A 25,481-nucleotide genomic window follows, 5' to 3' on the forward strand; every position below is an offset into this window, starting at 1 on the left:
TATCGGGGGCAGCACAACGGGCACCAGCGGAACGGGAAATGTAGTTCAGGCCTTATTGTGTACTTTTCAGGGGAACAGTGGTTGTCAGCGGTAACCAGAGATGGCAGCAGCGGTGATATCTGTGGTACCACCATGTGTTGCTTGTCTGCTAGACACATCCGACACTCTTGCGCTAAGACTGTGCGGGGCGCACATGCGCAATAAAGGTCGCTGTGGCCATCTTGGTACTATGCCATGAATCTCGGGATGCCCACACAAACATTGCGAGCACATATAAACTCCACCCAGATAGACTCGAACCCCCGACATCTGTGCCGTGAGGCCACTACACCAATCGTGCTCCCACTAAGCAGTTTATACAAAAGAGTAGTCAAGGCCTGGCAGGGCCACCCAGCCGCGGCGCTTCCATGTGCAGGTAATTCATCTCGTACAGGTCACTGAAGGCTGGGGATCATTCCATGACTTCGTGTTGTGACGGCGGTCCAGGCTGTGGTCACAGGTCAGGCCAGGCCCTGTGTAATGCGCTCTGTGAGGCCTTGTCTCTGCTGGCTCAGGGGGTTAATGCCAGGATGTTGGGAGGGGGCAGAGGGCATTTTTGTGGTCAGCTGAATGAACGCTGAGCCTTGCTGACGTCCTGAGCCAAAACAAGCGTCTTGTGACTGCGGCCCATCTGGGCAATAACAGGTAAGACTTCCGCCCAGACCTGGGTATGCGGCCCCTGGCTGCCCAGTGTACACCCCTTCACAATTGGGAAATGTTTTTATATGGGGAAAAAAATTGTTTTCCTTTGCATTCTGTTCTGCAGCCTCAGCATCCGTAAGATAAGCATCAGGGTTACAGAACACCAGGCTCCCTCCTTGTAGCTCTGCACTATGCTTCCCAGCCATTTCTGTCCATCATCAGGGTTACAGAACACCAGGCTCCTTCCTTGTAGCTCCGCTCTGTGCTTTCCAGTCATTTCTGTCCATCATCAGGGTTACAGAACACCAGGATCCCTCCTACTAGCCCCGCTCTGTGCTTCCCAGTCATTTCTGTCCATCAGGGTTACAGAACACCAGGCTCCCTCCTTGTAGCTCCCTCTGTGCTTCCCATCCATTTCTGTCCATCATCAGGGTTACAGAACACCAGGCTCCCTCCTTGTACCTCCGCTCTGTGCTTTCCAGCCATTCTGTCCATCAGGGTTACAGAACACCAGGCTCCCTCCTTGTAGCCCCGCTCTGTGCTTCCCAGTCATTTCTGTCCATCATCAGGGTTACAGAACACTAGGCCCTGTCCTTGTAGCTCTGCACTATGCTTCCCAGCCATTTATGTCCATCATCAGGGTTACAGAACACCAGGATACCTCCTTGTAGCTCCGCTCTGTGCTTCCCAGTCATTTCTGTCCATCATCAGGGGTACAGAACGCCAGGCTCCCTCCTTGTAGCTCCCTCTGTGCTTCCCAGTCATTTCTGTCCATCATCAGGGGTACAGAACACCAGGCTTCCTCCTTGTAGCTCAGCTCTGTGCTTCCCAGTCATTTCTGTCCATCATCATGGTTACAGAACACCAGGCTCCCTCCTTGTACCTCTGCACATCAGCAGGGTAACAGTACACCAGGCTCCCTCTATGCTTCCTACCTATTTCTGTCCATCAGGGTTACAGAACACCATACTCCCTCTGTGCTTCCCAGCCAGTTCTGTCCATCATCAGGGTTACAGAACACCAGGCTTCCTCCTTGTAGTTCTCCTATGTGCTTCCCAGCCATTTCTGTCCATTATCAGGGGTACAGAACCACAGACTCCCTCCTTGTAGCTCCCTCTGTGCTTCCCACCAATTTCTGTCCATTATCAGGGATACAGAACACCAGGCTCCCTCATTGTAGCTCCCTCTGTGCTTCCCAGCCATTTCTGTCCATCATCAGGGTTACAGAACACCAGACTTCCTCCTTGTAGCTCCCCCTGTGCTTCCCAGCCATTTCTGTCCATCATCAGGGTTACAGAACACAAGGTGAGAGTGACAGTGAGAAGACCCAGAGGGCGGAGGGCCCTGTCAGTCATCGATTACACCCATCTCTGTTGTCCTCAGGCCTGTGCCCCGCTTTGGTCCCAGGAATGCGGCTCCTCCAGGTACAGCACTGGAATCTGCGCCAGCGTTGATCAATCTTTCAGGCCTACCGGGACCATAGCGCCCACAGCGCAGAGTAAGTCACTCCTCCCTCCCGCCCTCATATATGGGGGTTCTGCTCTGTCTGCTTGTTTAAGGTTTTTTTGGGCTCGGTTATATCTGCTGGTTCTGTATTATTATTTGGTTCTGTTTGATCTGAGATATCTGTGTGATTGGGATTCAGTTTGTTATGTGGGATCTGTATGAATTGGGATCTAGCTTGATCTGCGTGTTTGCGATCCAGCTTGAGTGATTGGGATCCGCCTTTTCCAGGTTTCTGCGTTCTTGATGCTCATATTGATCTGGGTCTGGGGCTTCTGTCTGACCTGCGGGGTCCGGTATTTATCGTCTGTGTTCCCTAGGGTGTTCTACATACCTGGACATTGTCATCCTGCTGGACGGGTCAAACAGCATCTACCCCTGGTACGAAGTCCAGAACTTCCTCAGCAATATCCTCAGCAAGTTCTTCATCGGACCAGACCAGATCCAGGTCAGCTCTGTAATATGTAACGGCGGTGTCTGTGGACTATATACAGTATATACCCTATGTACTACTATTATTTCCCTGTAATGTGCTGTAAATGACATCACCATCAGCTAGCCTGCACAGAGCATATGCATATAACCCCGGGATGAGCAGACATGACCCTGATCCGTTCCCAGAGTCTTCCATACACCAGAATCCCCAGCAGCCTGGTCTGCTTTATGGGACTTTGAATGGTTTTCTGGTCTAGCCTGTCTCTTTAGACCTAGGACCTTATCTGCACTGTAGATGCTTCTGTGTGTAGAACGTGTCATCCCTATTCCCCGGAGGTCGTCCCATCCGGTGTGGTTGCCATGCGGCGTTTCTGGCTCTGTACATAGCAGCGGACGCTGATGGTAGCACAAAGCATAACTAAACCACACACATCTGTGAACCCAACAAGTCATCAGGAATGAAACCCCAAATATGTGCCTGGAATGGGGTTTTATGTATATGTGATATCCTGAGGGTGTCCAGATGCTGGGGCTGCTACCGGTGCGGTTGCGAAGGGCATCACTCACAGTGGGGCAGAAGGGATGGAGAGGTCTGTGTGGGTGACCTGGGCATCGGAGGTGGTGGACGTAGGATAAGGCATGGCATAGATAACCACATTCTTCATCTCCCTAAACTCATCCTCTGTCTCCTTCCTCTGGGCAGGTAGGGGTTCTACAGTACGCAGAGATTGCCGTCCACGAGTGGTCCTTGAAGGATTACACCACCTACCGGGAGGTGAAGGCAGCTGCCAAAAACATCAGTCGCCAAGAAGGACGAGAGACCAGGACAGCGTTTGCTATACACAAGGCCTGGTAGGTGGAATAAGATGTGTTCTAGTTGAGAGACAGACAGAAGCCGACTGCTGAGAAGTGATAGAGATCACCGATGTGACTATGATGTGTTGGGTACATGCGTGAGGCTGTCGGCACGTTGGTGGATGAGCTTCATGTAAGCAGTCTGACCATGCTTGATGGTATCTACTAACACTTTCTTCAGGGACCTGTAGGTGTCTCCAGGGTGGGATGGTAGACAAGCATTAGGTCAACATGCGTTTAGGTCGACATGCAGCAAGGTAGACATGATTTTAGATCGACTGGGTCATTTGGTCAACATGGGTACGGTCGACATTGAAAAAGTAAAAAAATTTTTTTTTACCTGAATGTCAACACAGTCAACATAAACACTCAAATGTAGCACCACGTCCCCTCGCGACCAAAAGTCATGTTCCTGCATGTTGACCTAACCTATGTCGACCTTCCTGCATGTCTACCTAATGCTTGTCATGCTGGTGACCCAAGGACCGTATCCCCGTGGCACTGGTACTACACTATCACCCCCAAAGTTTCTCTTAAAACATAAGAGTAGATTGATGGGCGTCTGCGTGACCAGCCTGGCAGCAGGATATCACTGTGGTGTCCTGATGATGGACCTGTTTCATGTGAGGGCCTGGAGCTGAATCCATCTCATGATGAGTGATCTGGCATTGGTGCCACCACGACCTGTCATGATCTTTGTCATCTTCATGTGTTTCCCTATGAGGGCGGCAGTAGGCAGAGTCTCCGCTATATAATCAGTGACCACCTAACATGGTCGTTTCAGCTCCGAAGCGTTCAGCCCGGAAAGAGGCGGAAGGGAAGGGGCTTCCCGACTGCTCATCGTAGTGACAGATGGAGAGTCGCACGACGGAGAAGAGCTACCCCTGGCCATGGCAGAGTGTGAGAAACGAGACATCACCCGCTACGCCATCGCGGTATATGACTATAGAAGCAGAAAAATACTTTGCTTCCAGTTTCTTCATTGACACTGAAACACTGCGTCTTTATCTCTCCGTTCCCCTCGTCAGGTCCTTGGGCACTATATGAGGAGGCAGCAGGACCCGGAGTCCTTCATCAAGGAGATTAAGTACATTGCCAGTGACCCGGATGAGAAGTACTTCTTCAATGTGACCGACGAAGCCGCACTTAACGACATTGTGGACGCTTTAGGAGACCGGATCTTCAGTTTAGAAGGTACGTAGACAGGGTGTAGCCCCTTATTCATCTCTCTCTCTGCACTAGTGTTGTGTTACTGGAAGATCACGGCTTTCTGATATCCGCCAGTGTACAATATATTGTCTAGGACAGTGGTGCTCAAACTGTGTGCCGTGCCACCCTAGGGTTCCTTGAAGGACTTGCAGGGGTGGCCTGGGTTGGTGGTCCAGGACCAATTCAAGTTCTTTATGTCCACTATAATAGTCAAATTGTGCACAAACAAGTGAATCCTGTCCATTACCACATAACAGATCCCAGGGTGCCGGAATTCAAAAAAGTTTGGGAACCCCTGGTCTAGGAGATTATAAAAAAAGGGAAAAAAATACCTACAGTACCACTTAGGACCACTAGGTGGAGATGTAGAGCATTTATTCTCCCAGGTTTGTTTTATCATATAGTTTGTGGACTATATTAGGGTATTGTAGATCTACACATATTTGTGTACATTATATGTGTGAGGTCATTGTGGTGCACAGACTGTTGTTGATCCATGTTGGGTGGGTTCTCTCCTCAGGAACGCACGGGATGAATGAAAGTTCCTTTGAACTAGAGATGTCACAGATTGGATTATCCATGCATATATTAGAGGTGAGAACTTAGAACCTCAGATTTATTTTTATTTTAATATATGCTTTTGCTGGAAGCCATCGCCGGCTGTATGAGTTTCCTCCCCCGCAAATTGCAGTATGGTAAATCCTGTTACGTCAATCAAACACATTCTTAAAGCCCTATTGTATCGGTGGCGCCAGCTTGCTCGCAGTGTCCTGGTGTTTAATGCAATGAACTCCAGTGGCTGAGCCAGTTTGCTGGGTACTATGGTGGCACCAACTCATGGCCCGCTCTCCAAACTCATCCCGAAAACTGACACATTAGTACAGGACTTGGTCCTAATAATATATAGTTATATGGAGACCCGTCTCAGTGCAGCGTAATATATTACATCGCCACAGACTACCATAGTCCTGGCCTGTGGAAATACTCAGTCTGCTTCTGCTCCCCACAGGACGGAATCCTGTTTGGCGCAGTAGGGGCGTACGACTGGGACGGGGCAGTACTTAAGGAGTCTGGGCACACCCGGATAATGCCCTCGCGGGCCGCCTTCGAGAAGGAGTTTCCTGTCAAGATGAAGAACCACGCAGCTTACCTGGGTAATATGGGACCAGTACCCTCTGCGCGGGTGGCAGTGTCTGCATGTCTCTGTACCTTACTCCCTCAGGTTTCTGGGTAATATGGGACCAGTACCCTCTGCGCGGGCGGTAGTGTCTGCATGTCTCTGTATCTTACTCCCTCAGGTTTCTGGGTAATATGGGACCAGTACCCTTGGCGCGGGCGGTAGTGTCTGCATGTCTCTGTACCTTACTCCCTCAGGTTTCTGGGTAATATGGGACCAGTACCCTCGGCGCGGGCGGTAGTGTCTGCATGTCTCTGTACCTTACTCCCTCAGGTTTCTGGGTAATATGGGACCAGTACCCTCTGCGCGGGCGGTGGTGTCTGCATGTCTCTGTACCTTACTCCCTCAGGTTTCTGGGTAATATGGGACCAGTACCCTCTGCGCGGGCGGTAGTGTCTGCATGTCTCTGTATCTTACTCCCTCAGGTTTCTGGGTAATATGGGACCAGTACCCTCTGCGCGGGCGGTGGTGTCTGCATGTCTCTGTACCTTACTCCCTCAGGTTTCTGGGTAATATGGGACCAGTACCCAGTACTAGTGACTGACAACCTGTAGAGTGTAAGCTTTTCCGCATTCCTGCTTACTTTAATGTGCGCACCTCCAATAGTAAAGCGTTATGGAGTATACTGTATACTGCGCTGTTGGACAGGCGGGAGGTGGGAGAATTGGGGTGTCACGCTATTATGCGATATATAGGATGGGCTAAGTAATTATTATGGATGTGCTCTGCCCCCAGGTTACACGGTGTCCTCCATCACGTTACGCAGCGGAAAGGACTTGTACGTCTCTGGAGCCCCCAGGTTCAAACACAAGGGGAAGGTCATTCTGTTTGAGATGTCCAGGAAAGGGGATGTGTCCATCTCTCAGGCCCTGGTGGGGGAACAGGCAAGTGATCCACAAGTGTTGTACTTATATCATTGTGTGCCTGCGGCCTGACACACTCCCCGAGCAGACAGAAGTGCACTATGAGCGGTGACCACCAGGTGGCAGGCTATGCAGGGATTAATGGTCATATAAAACTGGGTGTATATTCTAAGGCAGGATAACCTCTTCTAGTAGCGTGATACCGTCTTCTCGTATATTTCCCAGATCGGTTCTTATTTTGGCAGTGAAGTGTGCCCAGTGGATGTTAACGGAGACGGGGTCACTGACATCTTGCTTGTGGCTGCCCCTATGTTCCTCGGACATCATAACAAAGAGACCGGTCGCGTGTACATCTATCGGGTGGGTCAGGTAAGTGTCCGAAATAGACCTATCTGGACCCCTGCACAATCATGTTGGCTGCTGTTATGCAATGCATTATGGGATTGTGATGGAAAGATGTCAGTTCTATGGAATGGAGCATTCTCGGTCTCTAGTCAGAACTGGCTTCTTATAAGCTGCTCTAAGAAAAGAATGGTGTTGGCATATAACAACAGCTACAAGCAAAGTATTATTTAAGAAGCTATACTGGAAGGACAGTAGGTGGCGCTGTATTATACTCTCATCTAGAATTGTTGTGTAAAGAGAACGTGGGGACATTGTCCATAGTGTCCAATCAACTTTGCAGCTACCATTAAGGTAATGGGATTGGGTCCTAAAACACCCCTCATAACCTGTCCAATCAGGTTCACCCTAGCATGTCAGTCTCCTCCCATGAGAGGCGTGTACTCACTCTGGGGCTGCCACTGATTCCTGATTTGGGGGTGTACCTGCTCTGTGTAAGATTATCTGCCTGTAGGTGTCATGTCTCCACCCCCTTCCCATATACAGCAACATCTGACGCTGAACGGAACGCTGCATACAGACCGCAAAGTGCAGGACTCCCGATTCGGCTATGCCATGGCGAACGCTCCAGATCTGAACCACGATGGTTTAAACGATGTAGTGGTGGGCGCCCCACTAGAGGACAACCACCGAGGGGCAGTATACATCTACCACGGTTATCGCAACACCCTACTGCCATCTTACAAACAGGTGAGCGGAACTCCTGGCTGCTTATAGGGGGGGATAGCACCGGGACCATAGAAAAATGGGAATTGTGGAATGATTCCACACCTGACATTGACACAGAAGGTGCAGCTAAATATATACATAAAAAGGCACAGCGACAACAGCCACCTTGGAGGGGGAGGTGTATCAAAGCTCATAGGTTAATAAGGTACCAACAATCCGCTCCTAACTGCCTGTAATAAGGCAGTTAGGAGCTGATTGGTTGGTACTTCATTCATCTCCGACATGTGATACATCACCCCCATAATACGATGACATTTATGCACCAGACCAGTAATCACAAGTCCTCTACTCCATACATTGTCCCCAGCCAATCAGAGACTAATGAAAATATACACAATGGGGCCCTAGGCAGAATACTGGTTTGGTGCCCCATCCTTGGGTTTGCCACCCCTGGGTTAGCTTTTCATTCAGAACCCAGTCTCATCTATGACCTTCAATCCGTCAGTCTCCCAGACCCCTGGCTAGTCACTGCTCAGCATCCGTAATCCACGTTTTCCCTTTGTACGTCCTACAGAGAATAGACTCCGCCTCCTTCCACCATCCACTCACTTACTTTGGCCGCAGTGTAAGCGCTCAGATGGATCTGGATGGGGACGAGCTGGTGGACCTCTCTGTGGGGAGCCAAGGAGCGGTTGTTATGTTGAGGTACTTGGGCATTTGTTTTTACTGTGTATACAGACTATACCTATAATACATAATAAGGGGGTGTTGTTTTGCAGATATGGGGTGACTGGGGTAGGAGATGATATTTGGGGAGCGGGTGTGACATGGGCACGTGTCTCTTGTGTGTAATGGGGCAGACATAAGTTTCCTGACTTTAGTCTTCTATACATTCCATTTTTTTCCGTCCACTTAGAAAATGTAAACCACAGCCAACGCTCCCCGAGCTGCCGTCCTACTCTAGGGCCTGCTCTGTAATTATGTGTGGTCGCTGTGTATCGTACGCTGTGCCCAGCATATTAACCCCGTCCTGGCCTCAGGAGAGTTGCTGTAGGTGAGCTACATCGCACCCACCCGCCACTGAATTGGATATTTGTGGCCTATCCTCTACAGGTCCCGAAATATAGTTCGAGTCAACGCCACCTTGCAGGTGTCCCCCACCATCATCAACATGCTCCAGAAGAACTGTCAGCGACAGGGCAAGGAGTCCTTCTGCCTGAACATCACGCTCTGCTTTTCCGTCAACTCCAAATCACCCGGCAGATGGGACGGACGTTTCGGTCAGTGACTACAGTGTTACAGTACATTTTTAACCTTTTAACAGGTCTAGATGTTTCTCCTGTATTGCCAGCTACAAGGCAAGGGAGCAATTCTGAGCCTTTAATGGAGGCTTACACGAAACCATTGTGAAGTCGAACCCAAGCTGTGGCCAGAATTATACTTAGACAATACAACTTCTTCTTTCTTTGTTGTCACATCTCAGGACTTCATTACAACCTATCCCTGGATGACCGAAAAGTCACCCCCCGGGCGGTGTTTGATGAGAACTTTCAGAAGCTTCTCAATAAGAGAATTCGAGTGACCATGGGGAAAGTGTCCTGTATGAACCTCGGCTTCCACGTTATCGTGAGTAGAGCTTCTGATGCGACTAACTTTGGGTTACCAGTTAAGGAGAGAACTTTGGAACGGTGACATTGTAGTGGACATCAATGAAGAAGCCAAGTATTGATGATGGTCTTGTTGAACCGAAAAGAAACGTGTAGATCTGGAGTATTTGTGTTGACCTCTCATGGTTAAGTCACAGATGGTTCCTATTGTAGAAGCACATTTTTGTCCAGACTCTTTGAGTATGTAATGCTAAGAGGCGGAAATGTGCTGGAACATTTTTCCTTGAATCGGGAATGGGCAGACATATTGTGTGATATGATCTCTACTTGAACTTGCAAACTCATGCATTTCGCATATATTCGGTGGTCATAAAAAAACACTGTGCCAAAACAATCATTTCCTAATGAAATTCTACCACAGGATACCGTTGACTATCTGCGACCAATCGTAGTTCATCTGCGGTTTAACCTGAGCGACACAGAGTCCAGCCCCATATTGGATGACCGATGTCCATCGTATGTGAAGAAGCTGGTGAGTATGCATGCACTAGTTGTAGCTGGCACTATTCCTCGCAATTAGACATACTGCAGACACGCCAAGATCTGGCGCTGCAATCCTCGCGGTTCGCTTATACTTTGTCGTTTGTAAATCCTGCATTGTGCTGATTTTTGTCGTTTGTAAATCCTGCATTGTGCTGATTTTTGTAGTCTATAAGTAGAACTGGGCAGGGAATTTATCACTTCTTCTCTTGTCCTCTGGTGAGATTGTGGTAAAATGGAAGAAGTCCCAGTGGAACAAACAATGATTACATTGCAATGCAGAACCCTGAAAGTGCTGACATGCGTGTAATTTCTAAATCAAATTGTAAATCATTTTTTTTAAAGAAGAACAGTATCGAAACTCACATGAACTATAATTAAATGGTTTCCTCAAAGTGACTGTAGAAACCATCTGAATGATGTTCAGTAAGATTTATTTTCATTGAACATTTAACATCTTCATCCCAAAGTCCTGTGGACATTAGACGGCTCCTTAATGATAGTGTGTCTTGTCTCCATATACCCAAGGAAAGCTACATTTGTTTTCACTTTGTCTCCAGGTTCCTTTCTTTAAGGACTGTGGTGAAGATAATGAGTGCATCACAGACTTGGCCCTCCAGGCTCGGATGGACATCTCCGGTACCAGGTGAGCTTCTGGAGGTAGAATTTAAGAAAGACTGTTGTCCTTATCTTCTATCTCACTGTAATTGTCATTTTCAAAGTCTAAACCACACAAAAAAACTAATAATTTTATCAATGACCATCAAGCAAACAGTCCATAGATGAGGTTGCAAGTATACTGGCCAAGAGGTCTCCAAGACTATCTGACCAGGATACCTATCATCAAGCAAAGGTCCTTCAGTCCATCGATGAGGTTGCAAGAATACTGGCCAAGAGGTCTTCAAGACTCTCCGGTCCGACCTGAATGCCTTGCTTATAAAAAAATTAGTAACGATGAATAAGAACACAACTACTCCTCCCTCAATTCTCAAAGGACTTGTTTCTCTCGTCTTCTCCCTTCACAACCTGACTCATTGTTCCATTCAGCATTTGAGTACCACTAATTAGGTTCTGATGAGTGTCGGAATAATAGTCACCGAATGCAAAGTTCTTTGTGAGATATTAAACTAGGTAAAATGTGTGTGTTCTCCATGCCTTAGGGATAAACCCTACATAATCCGGAGGGAGCGGAGGAAGCTGGTGGTGGAAGTGGAGCTGGAGAACCGGAGAGAGAACGCTTATAACGCCAGCCTGAAAGTCTGGTTCTCCAGAAACCTTCTCTTCTCAAGTGTCTCAGGAAAGGTAAAGAGTGGTGACTCTTATTCTGCCCATTTTCCACCCAAGCTGGTACATCATATATGCTGGTTTACGGTGTTTATCTGTGGTCCTGCAGGGAGAAGCGATAAGTAAGGTGGAGTGCACAGCGCTGTCCCCTAACACCAGGGCCTGCAGTGTGAGCTACCCCGTGTTCCGGTCCATGACCAAGGTGAGTGGCTGGCACCAGGGAGTGAATTTTAGGGAACGGGCATCAGTGGGCAGGAAGAAGGTGAGGCAGAGTGTATCTCAGGGCTGATGGGTGAGCCAGAGGTCAGAGTGGCTGAGGGGCAGACAGGAGAAAGGGCTTGTAGCGTATAAGGCCAGGAAAGGGTTGTGGGTAACGGGAAATGCGTTCCAGTAGTCATGCCTGTTGAAGCATAAAATTCCATGTGACATCCGCCCGTCTCTTCGCCCAGATGGCCTTTGTCCTGGAGTTCGAGTACAGCTGCTCCACCCTCTTGAACAGAGTGCAGATCAAACTCGTTGCCAGCAGGTGAGCTGATCTCCAGGGTTCTGCCGCCATGGCCTAGGCCTCCAATGTTCTACTAACCCTTTTCTCTGACCATAGTGAGAATACGGAGATGAACTACACTCTGCACGACAACATGGCCCAGCTCCTCGCCAACGTCCGCTACGACCCAGAACTGTTCATTCAAAGGTGAGGGAGATGTCTAACCTCATCCTTACACCCCAGATGAGGTTAGGCCCTCATGGTTATACTTTGTGCAAATATAAAGTAGTACAGTGATGCTGTTGTGTTTGCAGTGAGTCCAGCCTGAACCGGTACGAAGTCCAGCCTATCCTGTTGTCTACCCAGGAGCCCGGCCCAGAATTCATCACAAAGTTCAAGGTGACGCAGGGATGGGGAATGTCGGGGGCGGTGTTAAATGAAGCACACCCAAACTCACATGACACTACAAGCTTAAAGCCCCATAACCCAGTGACCAACACACTAGATGCTAGCACCTGCTGGTCACTAGTTGAAGTGCCCCCAAAGGACTCAGTCCTGTCTTGTAATTAAAGATGGGTAACGATCAAAATGTAAAAATAATAATAAAAATGGTGGTGTTAAGGAAAAAAACACAATGTCTTACTTAGCTCTGGTGTGGCATAGCCTGTCCTGCCAGGTGTCAACTTGTTGTCGATGCCCCTCCTCCTGGGATTTCCCCTTCACACAAATGGTCAGATCTGCGGAGTCCTGCGGGAATCATAGAGCGGATCACGACTCCGGACTGTAAGGATTACGTCATATAGGAAACAAGATTCGCCGGGAACCTTAAGAAATATATTAAGTCATATAGTGTTGGGTGGGGTCAGGCCGGCCGTCACACCCCTTTTTTGAAGGCAAGTGAATTGATTCTTAAAAATGTATTCTCGTTTTATGAGCAGATCCAATATACCGACTGTTACCCCATTTACAACGTCTCTGCGCACATCTACGTCCCAGCAATGGCTTATGGGAACGCGTACTTCATGTCGGTCTCCAGGATACTGGAAAACAATGTAAGACAGAAGAGAAGGGGGAGGTGTGTGTGTGTGAGAGAGAGAGAGGGGGGGGGGGTGTGAAGAGAATAATGCCCTTCCTTCTGTGGGTGGTTATTGTGATCATTATGTGTTTGGCAGGTTACCTGTGTATTGTCCAATATGACCAGTCCGAAAGCCGCTCCGCTGCCATTTCACCCTGAGGACCTCCTGCACACCAACATTCTGGTGAGATTGCGATGACGCAGTGGGAGGAGCAGGGTTCCCAGCAGCGCAGAGTATATCAGGAGATGAGGGATGTGTCAGTGAGGACAGTGCTGTGTGACAGGGGCAGTGACATGATGTGAGGAGGGAAATGGGGGCAGCAGCCACAGACTGAGAGTTATATAGTGGGAGGAGTAGGATCCCCAGCAGCACAGAGTATATCAGGAGATGAGGGATGTGTCGGTGAGGACAGTGCTGTGTGTGACCGGGGCAGTGACATGATGTGAGGAGGGGAATAGAGGCAGCAGGAAGTCACAGACTGAGAGTTATATAGTGGGAGGAGCAGGGTCCCCAGCAGCACAGAGTATGTCAGGAGATGAGTGATGCGTCAGTGAGGACAGGGCTGCATGTGACAGGATGTGAGGAGGGGAATGGAGGCTGCAGGAAGCCACAGACTGAGAGTTATATAGTGGGAGGAGCAGGATCCCCAGCAGCACAGAGTATATCAGGAGATGAGGGATGTGTCAGTGAGGACAGTGCTGTGTGTGACAGGGGCAGTGACATGATGTGAGGAGGGGAATGGCTGCAGCAGGAAGCCACAGACTGAGAGTTATATAGTGGGAGGAGCAGGGTCCCCAGCAGCACAGAGTATGTCAGGAGAGGAGTGATGCGTCACTGAGGACAGGGCTCCATGTGACAGGGGCAGTAACATGATGTGAGGAGGGGAATGGAGGCTGCAGGAAGCCACAGACTGAGAGTTATATTGTGGGAGGTTCAGAGTCCCCAGCAGCACAGAGTATAGTAGTAGTAGTAGTAGTAGTAGTAGTAGTAGTAGTAGTAGTAGTAGTAGTAGTAGTAGTAGTAGTAGTAGTACGTTTATTTATAAGGGGCCACAAAGTGTCCGCAGCGCCGTACATAGCACTAAAAAAAAACAAATTACAAGGTAACGTACAGGGTGTGTTGATAAAATACAGCATAAATAGGGGTATAGCTGGTAGAACTAAAATCAGCATCAGTTCTGAAGTAGGTGTCGAAATTGTCGAGGAGACTGAAGATGAAGTAGAGGAAGGGAAGAACAGGACAGGGGCACAGGTGAGGTAAAGAGGTAGGGTGAGTTCGTGAGGCAGGAGTATATCCAATGAGTAGGGTGTCATCATTTTATTATTATATAATGTGAGTCCCATATACATTGTTATAGAAGGAGTCTGAGTATGCACATAATGTATAACCCCCGATCAGTCCTGTACGATCCGTCCGCTGACCTCCAGCTTTGTCTCCTCTGCCAGAACTGCAGTAACAGCTGGTGTGAGACCATCGCCTGCCGGATCCCAGTACTGCACCGGACCACCGACCTGTCGCTCTCCATCCTCAGAATCATCCACAACCATTTCTTCACTAAGGTCAGTCTCCGTCGCCCTGGTCCTGATGTATGAAGTGGAGAGAGATAAAGTACCAGCCAGTGTTGTGTGGAAGCTGGTTGGCTGATACAGTGCATCTGGGTATCCTGGCAACTGTCCTACACCCGGAATCTGCCGGCCCCCTCCTCCCCTCTGAACGAACAAGGCTCTTGTCTCAGACCCAGGCTCCCTGGAACTCCAGGCCGCGGCATGGAAGCGATTGAGTTTCAGCCATTAACAAGCCGACTATTGTTTGTCCGGGGAGAAATGTTCTCACATCCTACTGGGAATAGGACCGGAAAAAGTTATTTTCAGATCTGACGGTCTTATCAATTGCGGCATTATTGGGCAGCCTCCTCCGCCATGGCTCCCTGTCCTCTGCTGGTCTATCCCATACCTGCCACCAGGAGCTCAGTACCACCTCTGCTGGGAGGTAGTTCCGTGTAACCACTGCAGTATGCTTGTCGCAGGCGGTCACAGTGCTTTGTGTATACGGGCTGGAGGCTGCACTATGGGGGAGGTGTATCAAACCTTCCACTATTACCCAATCGGATCGCTGCTATCATTTTATAGACCGTACTTGGTAAATGGCAGCAAGACGTCGCTTGTATGTTATGAGAAATCTATGCCTGCAGTGAATACAGGACATGCTTTGCCTTGTGGTTCTACAGATGCCACCCTGTATTATTAACACGATGCTTGTTTTCCAGGCAAAGTTCCGCTCAGTCAGACTGGTCAGCGAGTTTGTCCTTGACCTAAAGGATGACGGTGCCCTGTTCTCAGACAGCGCCAGGCACAGGACAGAGGTATGTTGGGAGCACAGGTATATGGAGGAGGTGGAGAGAGATAAAGTTGGTGTACCTTTTGCATATTGACTGTCCAACCTCTGATCCTCACCCCAGTAACTGTATATTGTATGCCCTCTGGTGGTCAGCCATTGTATAGATTGTAAAACGGACTACAGATGATGTTGATATGGCACCAGAAAGGTTGCGATTCACCTGGTCCGAGGCATGGCGAGCGAAGTGGTACATTAATTTGGAGCCCATGTTATCAAATTTACGATGTCGACCACTTCTATGTCAACTTTTGATGATTTTTCCATGTTGATCTTGTGCATGTTGCCTATTTGGACCCTCTATACCGTAACCACTCCTCAGTGCTGCGTAGTTTGGCTCACACACAGTAATAAAGCAATCCTGGCTATATGACCGTACAGCAGCTTGTAAGCCTGCGATGTTTAGGGATACAGGAGGTGACTATATACATAGCCTCATTATTGTACACACAAAGGGTCTCCCCTACACAGATACACAGACTTGTCAGCGATGCCAGCACTGTAAAAGCTGCAGGTCAGTCAGTCTGCTCCAACATTTCAGCTTTTATTCACATGTTCATCAGGGAACCCTAATGAAAGCTCTACAATACACACTGAAACGTGGGACCAGACTAGGTGAACCGTAACAACTGCTACATCAGAATATAACACAGCGGCTTTGGCTGCTGCTTGTGATACCACATAGGGCATCAGGCCTACACTGTGCGGGTAAGTTCTAGTAAGAGGCGAATGCAGTTTAATATGATTTTCTTGCTTCGCAGAGTGTCCTGGAGCTAATGCACCCTGTCCTGCTCCCGCTCTCCTTATGGATCCTCATTGGCAGTGTTATAGGAGGTCTCCTGCTCCTCGCTCTGATCATATTCATCCTATGGAAAGTAAGTCAGCGGGGCACACTACTTCCTGTACCTGGGCTGTGCTCTCACATAGTGTAACTGTGTATTCTATGTGCATGTCCTTCACCTGCCTTCAGACACCTAATTCCAAAGCGGTCAACAAGTAAGTGTTCTGCTGCTGGAGTGTAGTACCCCTGAACAGTCTCTAGGTGGAGCAGCAGCAAGTCCTACTTGGACGATTATTCCCCCCCCCCCCCTAAGCTGACATCAGTACAAGGACTACACCCCAATCGTACATTAATACATGGGGTATACAGAGGACTCCCCACAGCGGCTGTTACAGGCTGTGGAGCAGCTGTGAGACAACTCCCATTCCATGCAGTGTTCTGACTCTCAGATGTGTCTGTTATGTGCAATATGCTGCAGCATGTGTCCAGCACAAGTACTCTTCGTACATAGCTTGTCAGCAGAGTCACTGCTAGCATACTGCGGCTGGACTACAAGTCTCAGCACTCCAGTTGCCTTCCAGGTGCACCAACCCTGGCCCATCCAGAAGGATAGTGTGGGACTTGCTGCAGTGCCACCGTGTGATAGATTGAAGTTACTGCACGTTGGAAATTAAAATAAAACTGACGGAGAAAAAAAATCTGTCACATTGTTTCAAAATGTGTAAATTGTATTGTTTGGTTTTGCCTGGTAGCAGCACTGAGCTTCAATACATATAATAATAATGTAGTTATTCCATGCATGTAACAGCTGCTTGTATTGTCATAAACTGCCCCCATAGAACTGAACTCCATTTATTGCATGTGGTGCACTGCCATCTAGTGTCAAGCAAAGGTTACTACGGGATGCAGTTACAATCCCAATGCCAAAATCCCAACACTTTCTCCAAGTGTAGCGAGAGCCCGCAAGGAATGGGGGCGATCCACGTCCCCCCCTTGTCGGAATTTTGACAGAATAAAATATGTAATTATTACCAGTTATTTATGTAGCGCCCACATATTCCACAGTGCTGTACAGAGAATATTACCAGTTATTATATAGCGCACACATATTCCACAGCGCTGTACAGAGAATATTATTACCAGTTATTATATAGCGCACACATATTCCACAGTGCTGTACAGAGAATATTACCAGTTATTATATAGCGCACACATATTCCACAGCGCTGTACAGAGAATATTATTACCAGTTATTATATAGCGCAAACATATTCCGCAGCGCTGTACAGAGAATATTATTACCAGTTATTATATAGCGCACACATTCCGCAGCGCTGTACAGAGAATATTATTACCAGTTATTATATAGCGCACACATATTCCGCAGCGCTGTACAGAGAATATTATTACCAGTTATTATATAGCGCGCACATATTCCGCAGCGCTGTACAGAGAATATTATCACCAGTTATTATATAGCGCACACATATTCCGCAGCGCTGTACAGAGACTATTATTACCAGTTATTATATAGCACACATATTCCACAGCGCTGTACAGAGACTATTATTACCAGTTATCATATAGCGCACACATATTCCGCAGCGCTGTACAGAGAATATTATTACCAGTTATCATATAGCGCACACATATTCCGCAGCGCTGTACAGAAACTATTATTACCAGTTATTATATAGCGCCCACATATTCCACAGCACTGTACAGAGAATATTATCACCAGTTATTATATAGCGCACACATATTCCACAGCGCTGTACAGAGACTATTATTACCAGTTATAATATAGCGCCCACATATTCCACAGCGCTGTACAGAGAATATTATTGCCAGTTATTATATAGCGCACACATATTCCACAGCGCTGTACAGAGAATATTATTACCAGTTATTATATAGCGCACACATATTCCGCAGCGCTGTACAGAGAATATTATTACCAGTTATTATATAGCGCACACATATTCCGCAGCGCTGAACAGAGAATATTATAACCAGTTATTTATATAGCGCACACCTATTCCGCAGCGCTGTACAGAGAATATTATTACCAGTTATTATATAGCGCACACATATTCCGCAGCACTGTACAGAGACTATTATTACTAGTTATTATATAGCGCACACATATTCCGCAGCGCTGTACAGACTATTATTACCAGTTATTATATAGCGCACACATATTCCACAGCGCTGTACAGAGACTATTATTACCAGTTATTATATAGTGCACACATATTCCGCAGTGCTGTACAGAGAATATTATTACCAGTTATTATATAGCGCACACATATTCCGCAGCGCTGTACAGAGGCTATTATTACCAGTTATTATATAGCGCACACATATTCCGCAGCGCTGTACAGAGACTATTATTACCAGTTATTATATAGCGCACACATATTCCGCAGCGCTGTACAGAGACTATAATTACCAGTTATTATATAGCGCACACATATTCCGCAGCGCTGTACAGAGACTATTATTACCAGTTATTATATAGCGCACAAACATTCCACAGCGCTGTACAGAGACTTTTATTACCAGTTATTATATATCGCACACATATTCCGCAGCGCTGTACAGAGAATATTATTACCAGTTATTATATAGTGCACACATATTCCGCAGCGCTGTACAGAGATTATTATTACCAGTTATTTATATATCGCACACATATTCCACAGCGCTGTACAGAGAATATTATTAATATGACTGTTAGTTCAAGAGAGAACAGAAGAAAGAAAGAAAACTCTATTTGGGGGCACCCTTACGTCCCAAAATATCGTATGTGCTATGACTATTTATTAATATTTAACTTTTATTTAGATCTTTATTAAAATTATGAACCACCTCTTGCTGTTTTATTACACACCGCGAAAATATAAGTGATTTAAAATATCCACATCTTGCATATTCAAAATGTAATTGTTTGACAATTCTCTTTGCAGACAATTGCAAATCCAAGATTCACTCTACATGAAAGGAATCTCGGAACTTGATCCTTTTAAGAAGTATTTATGAACCTTATTTGAAGAAAATTCCTATAAGGAGAGAGTGTGAAAAAAATGTGAAAAAAATGTGAAAAAAATGACCGTCATATATCCAGCCACTTTTTACCCAATAACTCGGGTTGGTTGTGTGGTCAAATCATTGGTCATCACCTTCACACACTCTCACTAGGTATAAATCCTGTTACTTCACGTAGTTTTTGACAAATTCTTTACACAAAAGATGAAATGATAGATAGTCAGCCCTTTTGGACCTTATTTACCTCTGCTGTTCACCCTTCATGCCATTCGAGGCAGAGGAAGGGGAATGAGAGAGTATATTGTCCCAGGGTTATGACTGAGATAGATGAGATAGCTAACTATCCTACCACTGTGGTTATCCCCGGCTCCCCTGTTGCCACTTGGGCATTGCAAGGTATCACCATTGGGTCACAGTTGGTTGTTTAGTTTGCTATGAAATGTTGACATTTAAGAGAAAAGGGAGGACTTCTCACTGCACAGATAGTAGTGGTCACCCCTGTCAGCGGAACTCCACCTCTGCTTTTCTCCCTCTTGTAATAAAACAGCGGAGGGAAAATGAGAGAGTGGGGTCCACCCGGGTGTTGACCTACGGATAGTCAGATGACCGATTCCAGTGCCGGCAATTCTTGCAAGGTGCTCCTGATACTTATATTAGCATTGCAGGATACATTTCTTGCTGAAGGTCGGCTCTCATATCGGTCACGAAGGGAGAAAAAGGATTCAATATAGTTTTAGAGCATATAGGGAATATAAATGGTGACCATTCTATATCTTTTTATCCATTTTTCTATTTCACATTTCTATAATAATTTCTCTATCTGTGATGCCTCTAATATCATAAACCTATCTCCTATTTAATTAGAAAAAGTCAACAACTCTTAAATTACCAAATACTTTCCTACTCCTTTGTAGGTATGGTGGAATCTAGCTAAGATAACGTTTTCACTGAAAATGCTTGAGAATTATTACCCCCACATGTTGATCACAAATTAATCTCAAAAATGAGAAATTATTATAACATTATCCGCATTGGCTCAATTCAAAGCAATGTTGCTTGTTACCAGCATCAATTCATATCCAAACAGTGTCAATCATCTTCTGCTCAAAAAATCAATTAATATCGGTGTTGATTTCAAACAGTATTAAATGAGAAAAATTCACCTGTATTCATTTAATTCACAGCCATATCAATTAATTCTCAGAATAAAGGATTTATACCAATGTTCATTTGATACAAAATAGTTTCAATTAATTATACAATTACCAGCATTCATTTGCTTCTAATTAGTTCTCTGAATAGAAGATTTCATCAGTATTCATTAGATACAAGATGGTTAAAAATAATTATCGGTTAAACAATTACCAGCATTGATTTGCTTCCAGACCATATTAATTAATGGATTCCCTCAAAGAAAATAATTTCTGTCCTACCAAACAAAGCCTTATGCCTGTCCGGTATTCTGACGTAGTTCACAGGACAGACTGCAGAAAAATGTTTCCTTTATTAAGCTACATGTAGTTTCCAAATCACTGATTGCCACATAGAAAGTGATACATCTGTATGGTATGCAAACAGTTACAATATTTATCTGTTAGAAGGTCATGTAGCTATTGGGTACCCTTTAGGTGATAAACTGCCCAGTTTAGGAGGATCCCACCCGATTGTAGGGTAATCTTATCCTTTGGGCAGGTGTCCCGGGCAAAACCTGATGCGCCCGCACATTCAGTAACACTTATGTGCGTGGCTGCCGGGTGTCCCAGGTTAGTAATGCCACTCACCCCTGTGGGTAAATATCTCCTGCTATCAGCGGCGATAGGTAATCGTTTTGGACAGAAAAAATCCTGTGCCCGCACATTCAGTAGCTGATTTGTGCGTGGTCGCAGGGTGTCCCGGTTAGCGCTGCCGCTCACCCCTGTGGGCTGATGTCACAAGCCCCGACTCTTAGCAGCGGGCCGCCAGTGTTTTGCTCGCAGTGACGCGAGATACTCCTGGCGTCCCCCTGTTACCTCTCCCGCCGGCAGGATCTGATTCTTCCGCAGTGACTGCGGAAGAATCAGATCCTGCCGGCGGGAGAGGTAACAGGGGGACGCCAGGAGTATCTCGCGTCACTGCGAGCAAAACACTGGCGGCCCGCTGCTAAGAGTCGGGGCTTGTGACATCAGCCCACAGGGGTGAGCGGCAGCGCTAACCGGGACACCCTGCGACCACGCACAAATCAGCTACTGAATGTGCGGGCACAGGATTTTTTCTGTCCAAAACGATTACCTATCGCCGCTGATAGCAGGAGATATTTACCCACAGGGGTGAGTGGCATTACTAACCTGGGACACCCGGCAGCCACGCACATAAGTGTTACTGAATGTGCGGGCGCATCAGGTTTTGCCCGGGACACCTGCCCAAAGGATAAGATTACCCTACAATCGGGTGGGATCCTCCTAAACTGGGCAGTTTATCACCTAAAGGGTACCCAATAGCTACATGACCTTCTAACAGATAAATATTGTAACTGTTTGCATACCATACAGATGTATCACTTTCTATGTGGCAATCAGTGATTTGGAAACTACATGTAGCTTAATAAAGGAAACATTTTTCTGCAGTCTGTCCTGTGAACTACGTCAGAATACCGGACAGGCATAAGGCTTTGTTTGGTAGGACAGAAATTATTTTCTTTGAGGGAATCCATTAATTAATATGGTCTGGAAGCAAATCAATGCTGGTAATTGTTTAACCGATAATTATTTTTAACCATCTTGTATCTAATGAATACTGATGAAATCTTCTATTCAGAGAACTAATTAGAAGCAAATGAATGCTGGTAATTGTATAATTAATTGAAACTATTTTGTATCAAATGAACATTGGTATAAATCCTTTATTCTGAGAATTAATTGATATGGCTGTGAATTAAATGAATACAGGTGAATTTTTCTCATTTAATACTGTTTGAAATCAACACCGATATTAATTGATTTTTTGAGCAGAAGATGATTGACACTGTTTGGATATGAATTGATGCTGGTAACAAGCAACATTGCTTTGAATTGAGCCAATGCGGATAATGTTATAATAATTTCTCATTTTTTGAGATTAATTTGTGATCAACATGTGGGGGTAATAATTCTCAAGCATTTTCAGTGAAAACGTTATCTTAGCTAGATTCCACCATACCTACAAAGGAGTAGGAAAGTATTTGGTAATTTAAGAGTTGTTGACTTTTTCTAATTAAATAGGAGATAGGTTTATGATATTAGAGGCATCACAGATAGAGAAATTATTATAGAAATGTGAAATAGAAAAATGGATAAAAAGATATAGAATGGTCACCATTTATATTCCCTATATGCTCTAAAACTATATTGAATCCTTTTTCTCCCTTCGTGACCGATATGAGAGCCGACCTTCAGCAAGAAATGTATCCTGCAATGCTAATATAAGTATCAGGAGCACCTTGCAAGAATTGCCGGCACTGGAATCGGTCATCTGACTATCCGTAGGTCAACACCCGGGTGGACCCCACTCTCTCATTTTCCCTCCGCTGTTTTATTACAAGAGGGAGAAAAGCAGAGGTGGAGTTCCGCTGACAGGGGTGACCACTACTATCTGTGCAGTGAGAAGTCCTCCCTTTTCTCTTAAATGTCAACATTTCATAGCAAACTAAACAACCAACTGTGACCCAATGGTGATACCTTGCAATGCCCAAGTGGCAACAGGGGAGCCGGGGATAACCACAGTGGTAGGATAGTTAGCTATCTCATCTATCTCAGTCATAACCCTGGGACAATATACTCTCTCATTCCCCTTCCTCTGCCTCGAATGGCATGAAGGGTGAACAGCAGAGGTAAATAAGGTCCAAAAGGGCTGACTATCTATCATTTCATCTTTTGTGTAAAGAATTTGTCAAAAACTACGTGAAGTAACAGGATTTATACCTAGTGAGAGTGTGTGAAGGTGATGACCAATGATTTGACCACACAACCAACCCGAGTTATTGGGTAAAAAGTGGCTGGATATATGACGGTCATTTTTTTCACATTTTTTTCACATTTTTTTCACACTCTCTCCTTATAGGAATTTTCTTCAAATAAGGTTCATAAATACTTCTTAAAAGGATCAAGTTCCGAGATTCCTTTCATGTAGAGTGAATCTTGGATTTGCAATTGTCTGCAAAGAGAATTGTCAAACAATTACATTTTGAATATGCAAGATGTGGATATTTTAAATCACTTATATTTTCGCGGTGTGTAATAAAACAGCAAGAGGTGGTTCATAATTTTAATAAAGATCTAAATAAAAGTTAAATATTAATAAATAGTCATAGCACATACGATATTTTGGGACGTAAGGGTGCCCCCAAATAGAGTTTTCTTTCTTTCTTCTGTTCTCTCTTGAACTAACAGTCATATTTGACCTATTCTAAAACTCGGGGTGCACCACTGACTGTCACATTAAACCCAAGGATAGATCGGAGGGGTGAGGGTGACCTACTGTGAGATGGTACTCATATAGTCAGTTGTCCCAGAATACACCAATTAGACCACGAATAATAATTTACATAACATAGTGCTCATTGAGACTGGTGCGGTCCCCATTCCACTCCCCTTTTTTCCCTCTATGTACAGAGAATATTATTACCAGTTATTATATTTGTTTGTGGAAGGAAACCAGAGTACCCGGAGGAAACTCACGTAAGCACAGGGAGAATATACAAACTCAACACAGTTAGGGCCATGGTGGGGATAGAACCCATGACCTCAGTGCTGTGAGGCAGTAATACTAACCATGACACCGACCATATAATGCAGGGGTTTTCAACCTCAGTCCTCCAGACCCCCCAACAGTGCATGTTTTCTAGGTCATCCGGCAACTGCACAGGTGCACTCATTACTCACCGACACATTTCCCCGGTCACCCCGCTGGTGCACTCATTACTCACTGACACATTTTAAAAAATCACAGGTGGAGCTAATTATTTCACCTGTGATTCTGTGTGGAGACCTGAAAAACGTGCACTGTTGGAGGTCCTTGACAACCACTGATGTGATGTATAAATATAAATGACGTAAATAAATATTAGTATTGAAGTTTCTCTCTCAAGGGGACTGTAAACTTTAACTAGGGCTAGACATCTAGGTATTCTGAGACTTGTAGTCCACATCTACACCTTCCGTAATACCTTCTTTCTGTTTCACAGCTGGGATTTTTCACAAGGAAAATCCAGGGTGAGGAGAAGGAAGTGGCAGCCAAGGAAGAACAATGATTTCCTCAGAGATATCTGGCAGATCCAAGACAGCGAGGGACTGATCTATGCTGTGCCAGGCTGTGATCCACTGCGCTGGGTGACTGGGAGATGGGGACAATGGGGACTGTTCTGGGGAGGGTTCTGCCAATGCACTTACTGGAGAACTGATAATTACCCCCTGTCACCCAGGACTGGAGAACTGATAATTACCCCCGGTCACCCCGGACTGGAGAACTGATAATTACCCTCTGTCACCCAGGACTGGAGAACTGATAATTACCCCCGGTCACCCAGGACTGGAGAACTGATAATTACCCCCGGTCACCCAGGACTGGAGAACTGATAATTACCCCCGGTCACCCAGGACTGGAGAACTGATAATTACCCCCGGTCATCCAGGACTGGAGAACTGATAATTACCCCCGGTCACCCAGGACTGGAGAACTGATAATTTACTCCCGGTCACCCAGGACTGGAGAACTGATAATTTACTCCCGGTCACCCAGGACTGGAGAACTGATAATTACCCCGTCACCCAGGACTGGAGAACTGATAATTACCCCCGGTCACCCAGGACTGGAGAACTGATAATTACCCCCGGTCATCCAGGACTGGAGAACTGATAATTACCTCCGGTCACCCAGGACTGAAGAACTGATAATTACCCCCGGTCACCCAGGACTGGAGAACTGATAATTACCCCCTGTCACCCAGGACTGGAGAACCCCCGGTCACCCAGGACTGACCGTGTATATACTGAGGACTTCCTGAAGCACTGCGGCCCAGCAAAGCTTAGCGGAGGGCCACATTACACTGTGACTGGACGCACTGAGGAGCAGTCTGTATGGGGACATCGGTCCTACTACCATCAAGTGAGACTGACCGTGGCGCAGTACTATGTAGGCCTGCGGGACACTGGTCTGCTGCAGACACTGACAGAAATATGGTTATGTATTGTGGCCATATGGGTGGTTGTTGTTGCAAACATGACCCCATGCTGTATTGCCTGATGAATTTTTGTCATTCCAATGAATAAAGATGTTTTACACCCCTCATGCCTTGTTAGGGGCATGGCTGTGGTGGTATGGGAGGGAGATGGCGAGCACCATACGGATCATAGCGCAGTACAGACAGTATTTCAGTCACTTGCATCGGTGTCTGTCCCAGTGGAGCTTACACTCTATATTCCATGTCACATGTACAGATAGGTTGTTTATTGGTTGGTTGG

At 46.3% G+C, this 25,481-nt stretch overlaps 1 protein-coding gene across 1 annotated transcript in view; it reads left to right on the forward strand.

Moving 5' to 3' along the window:
* The window catches only part of ITGA10 (integrin subunit alpha 10), a 55,703-nt gene extending 30,429 nt beyond the window's left edge, over positions 1-25,274 (forward strand). Inside the window, exons 5-30 of the mRNA XM_083166217.1 lie at positions 2,065-2,179; positions 2,505-2,632; positions 3,323-3,471; positions 4,259-4,409; positions 4,503-4,668; positions 5,204-5,277; positions 5,693-5,837; positions 6,596-6,744; positions 6,949-7,092; positions 7,612-7,815; positions 8,369-8,499; positions 8,908-9,074; positions 9,278-9,420; positions 9,823-9,933; positions 10,502-10,587; positions 11,102-11,243; positions 11,335-11,427; positions 11,675-11,751; positions 11,827-11,916; positions 12,024-12,108; positions 12,648-12,761; positions 12,882-12,968; positions 14,231-14,344; positions 15,052-15,147; positions 15,941-16,054; positions 24,206-25,274. Of these exons, the coding sequence (XP_083022343.1) occupies positions 2,065-2,179; positions 2,505-2,632; positions 3,323-3,471; positions 4,259-4,409; positions 4,503-4,668; positions 5,204-5,277; positions 5,693-5,837; positions 6,596-6,744; positions 6,949-7,092; positions 7,612-7,815; positions 8,369-8,499; positions 8,908-9,074; positions 9,278-9,420; positions 9,823-9,933; positions 10,502-10,587; positions 11,102-11,243; positions 11,335-11,427; positions 11,675-11,751; positions 11,827-11,916; positions 12,024-12,108; positions 12,648-12,761; positions 12,882-12,968; positions 14,231-14,344; positions 15,052-15,147; positions 15,941-16,054; positions 24,206-24,271 (3,141 nt within the window). The 3' untranslated portion in view covers positions 24,272-25,274. The remainder of the gene's footprint in view (positions 1-2,064; positions 2,180-2,504; positions 2,633-3,322; positions 3,472-4,258; positions 4,410-4,502; positions 4,669-5,203; positions 5,278-5,692; positions 5,838-6,595; positions 6,745-6,948; positions 7,093-7,611; positions 7,816-8,368; positions 8,500-8,907; positions 9,075-9,277; positions 9,421-9,822; positions 9,934-10,501; positions 10,588-11,101; positions 11,244-11,334; positions 11,428-11,674; positions 11,752-11,826; positions 11,917-12,023; positions 12,109-12,647; positions 12,762-12,881; positions 12,969-14,230; positions 14,345-15,051; positions 15,148-15,940; positions 16,055-24,205) is intronic.
* The last annotated feature ends 207 nt before the right edge of the window (positions 25,275-25,481 follow it).

The sequence above is a fragment of the Crinia signifera genome, chromosome 12 (assembly GCF_055691185.1).
Source record: "Crinia signifera chromosome 12, ASM5569118v1, whole genome shotgun sequence".
Lineage (NCBI taxonomy): Eukaryota > Metazoa > Chordata > Amphibia > Anura > Myobatrachidae > Crinia > Crinia signifera.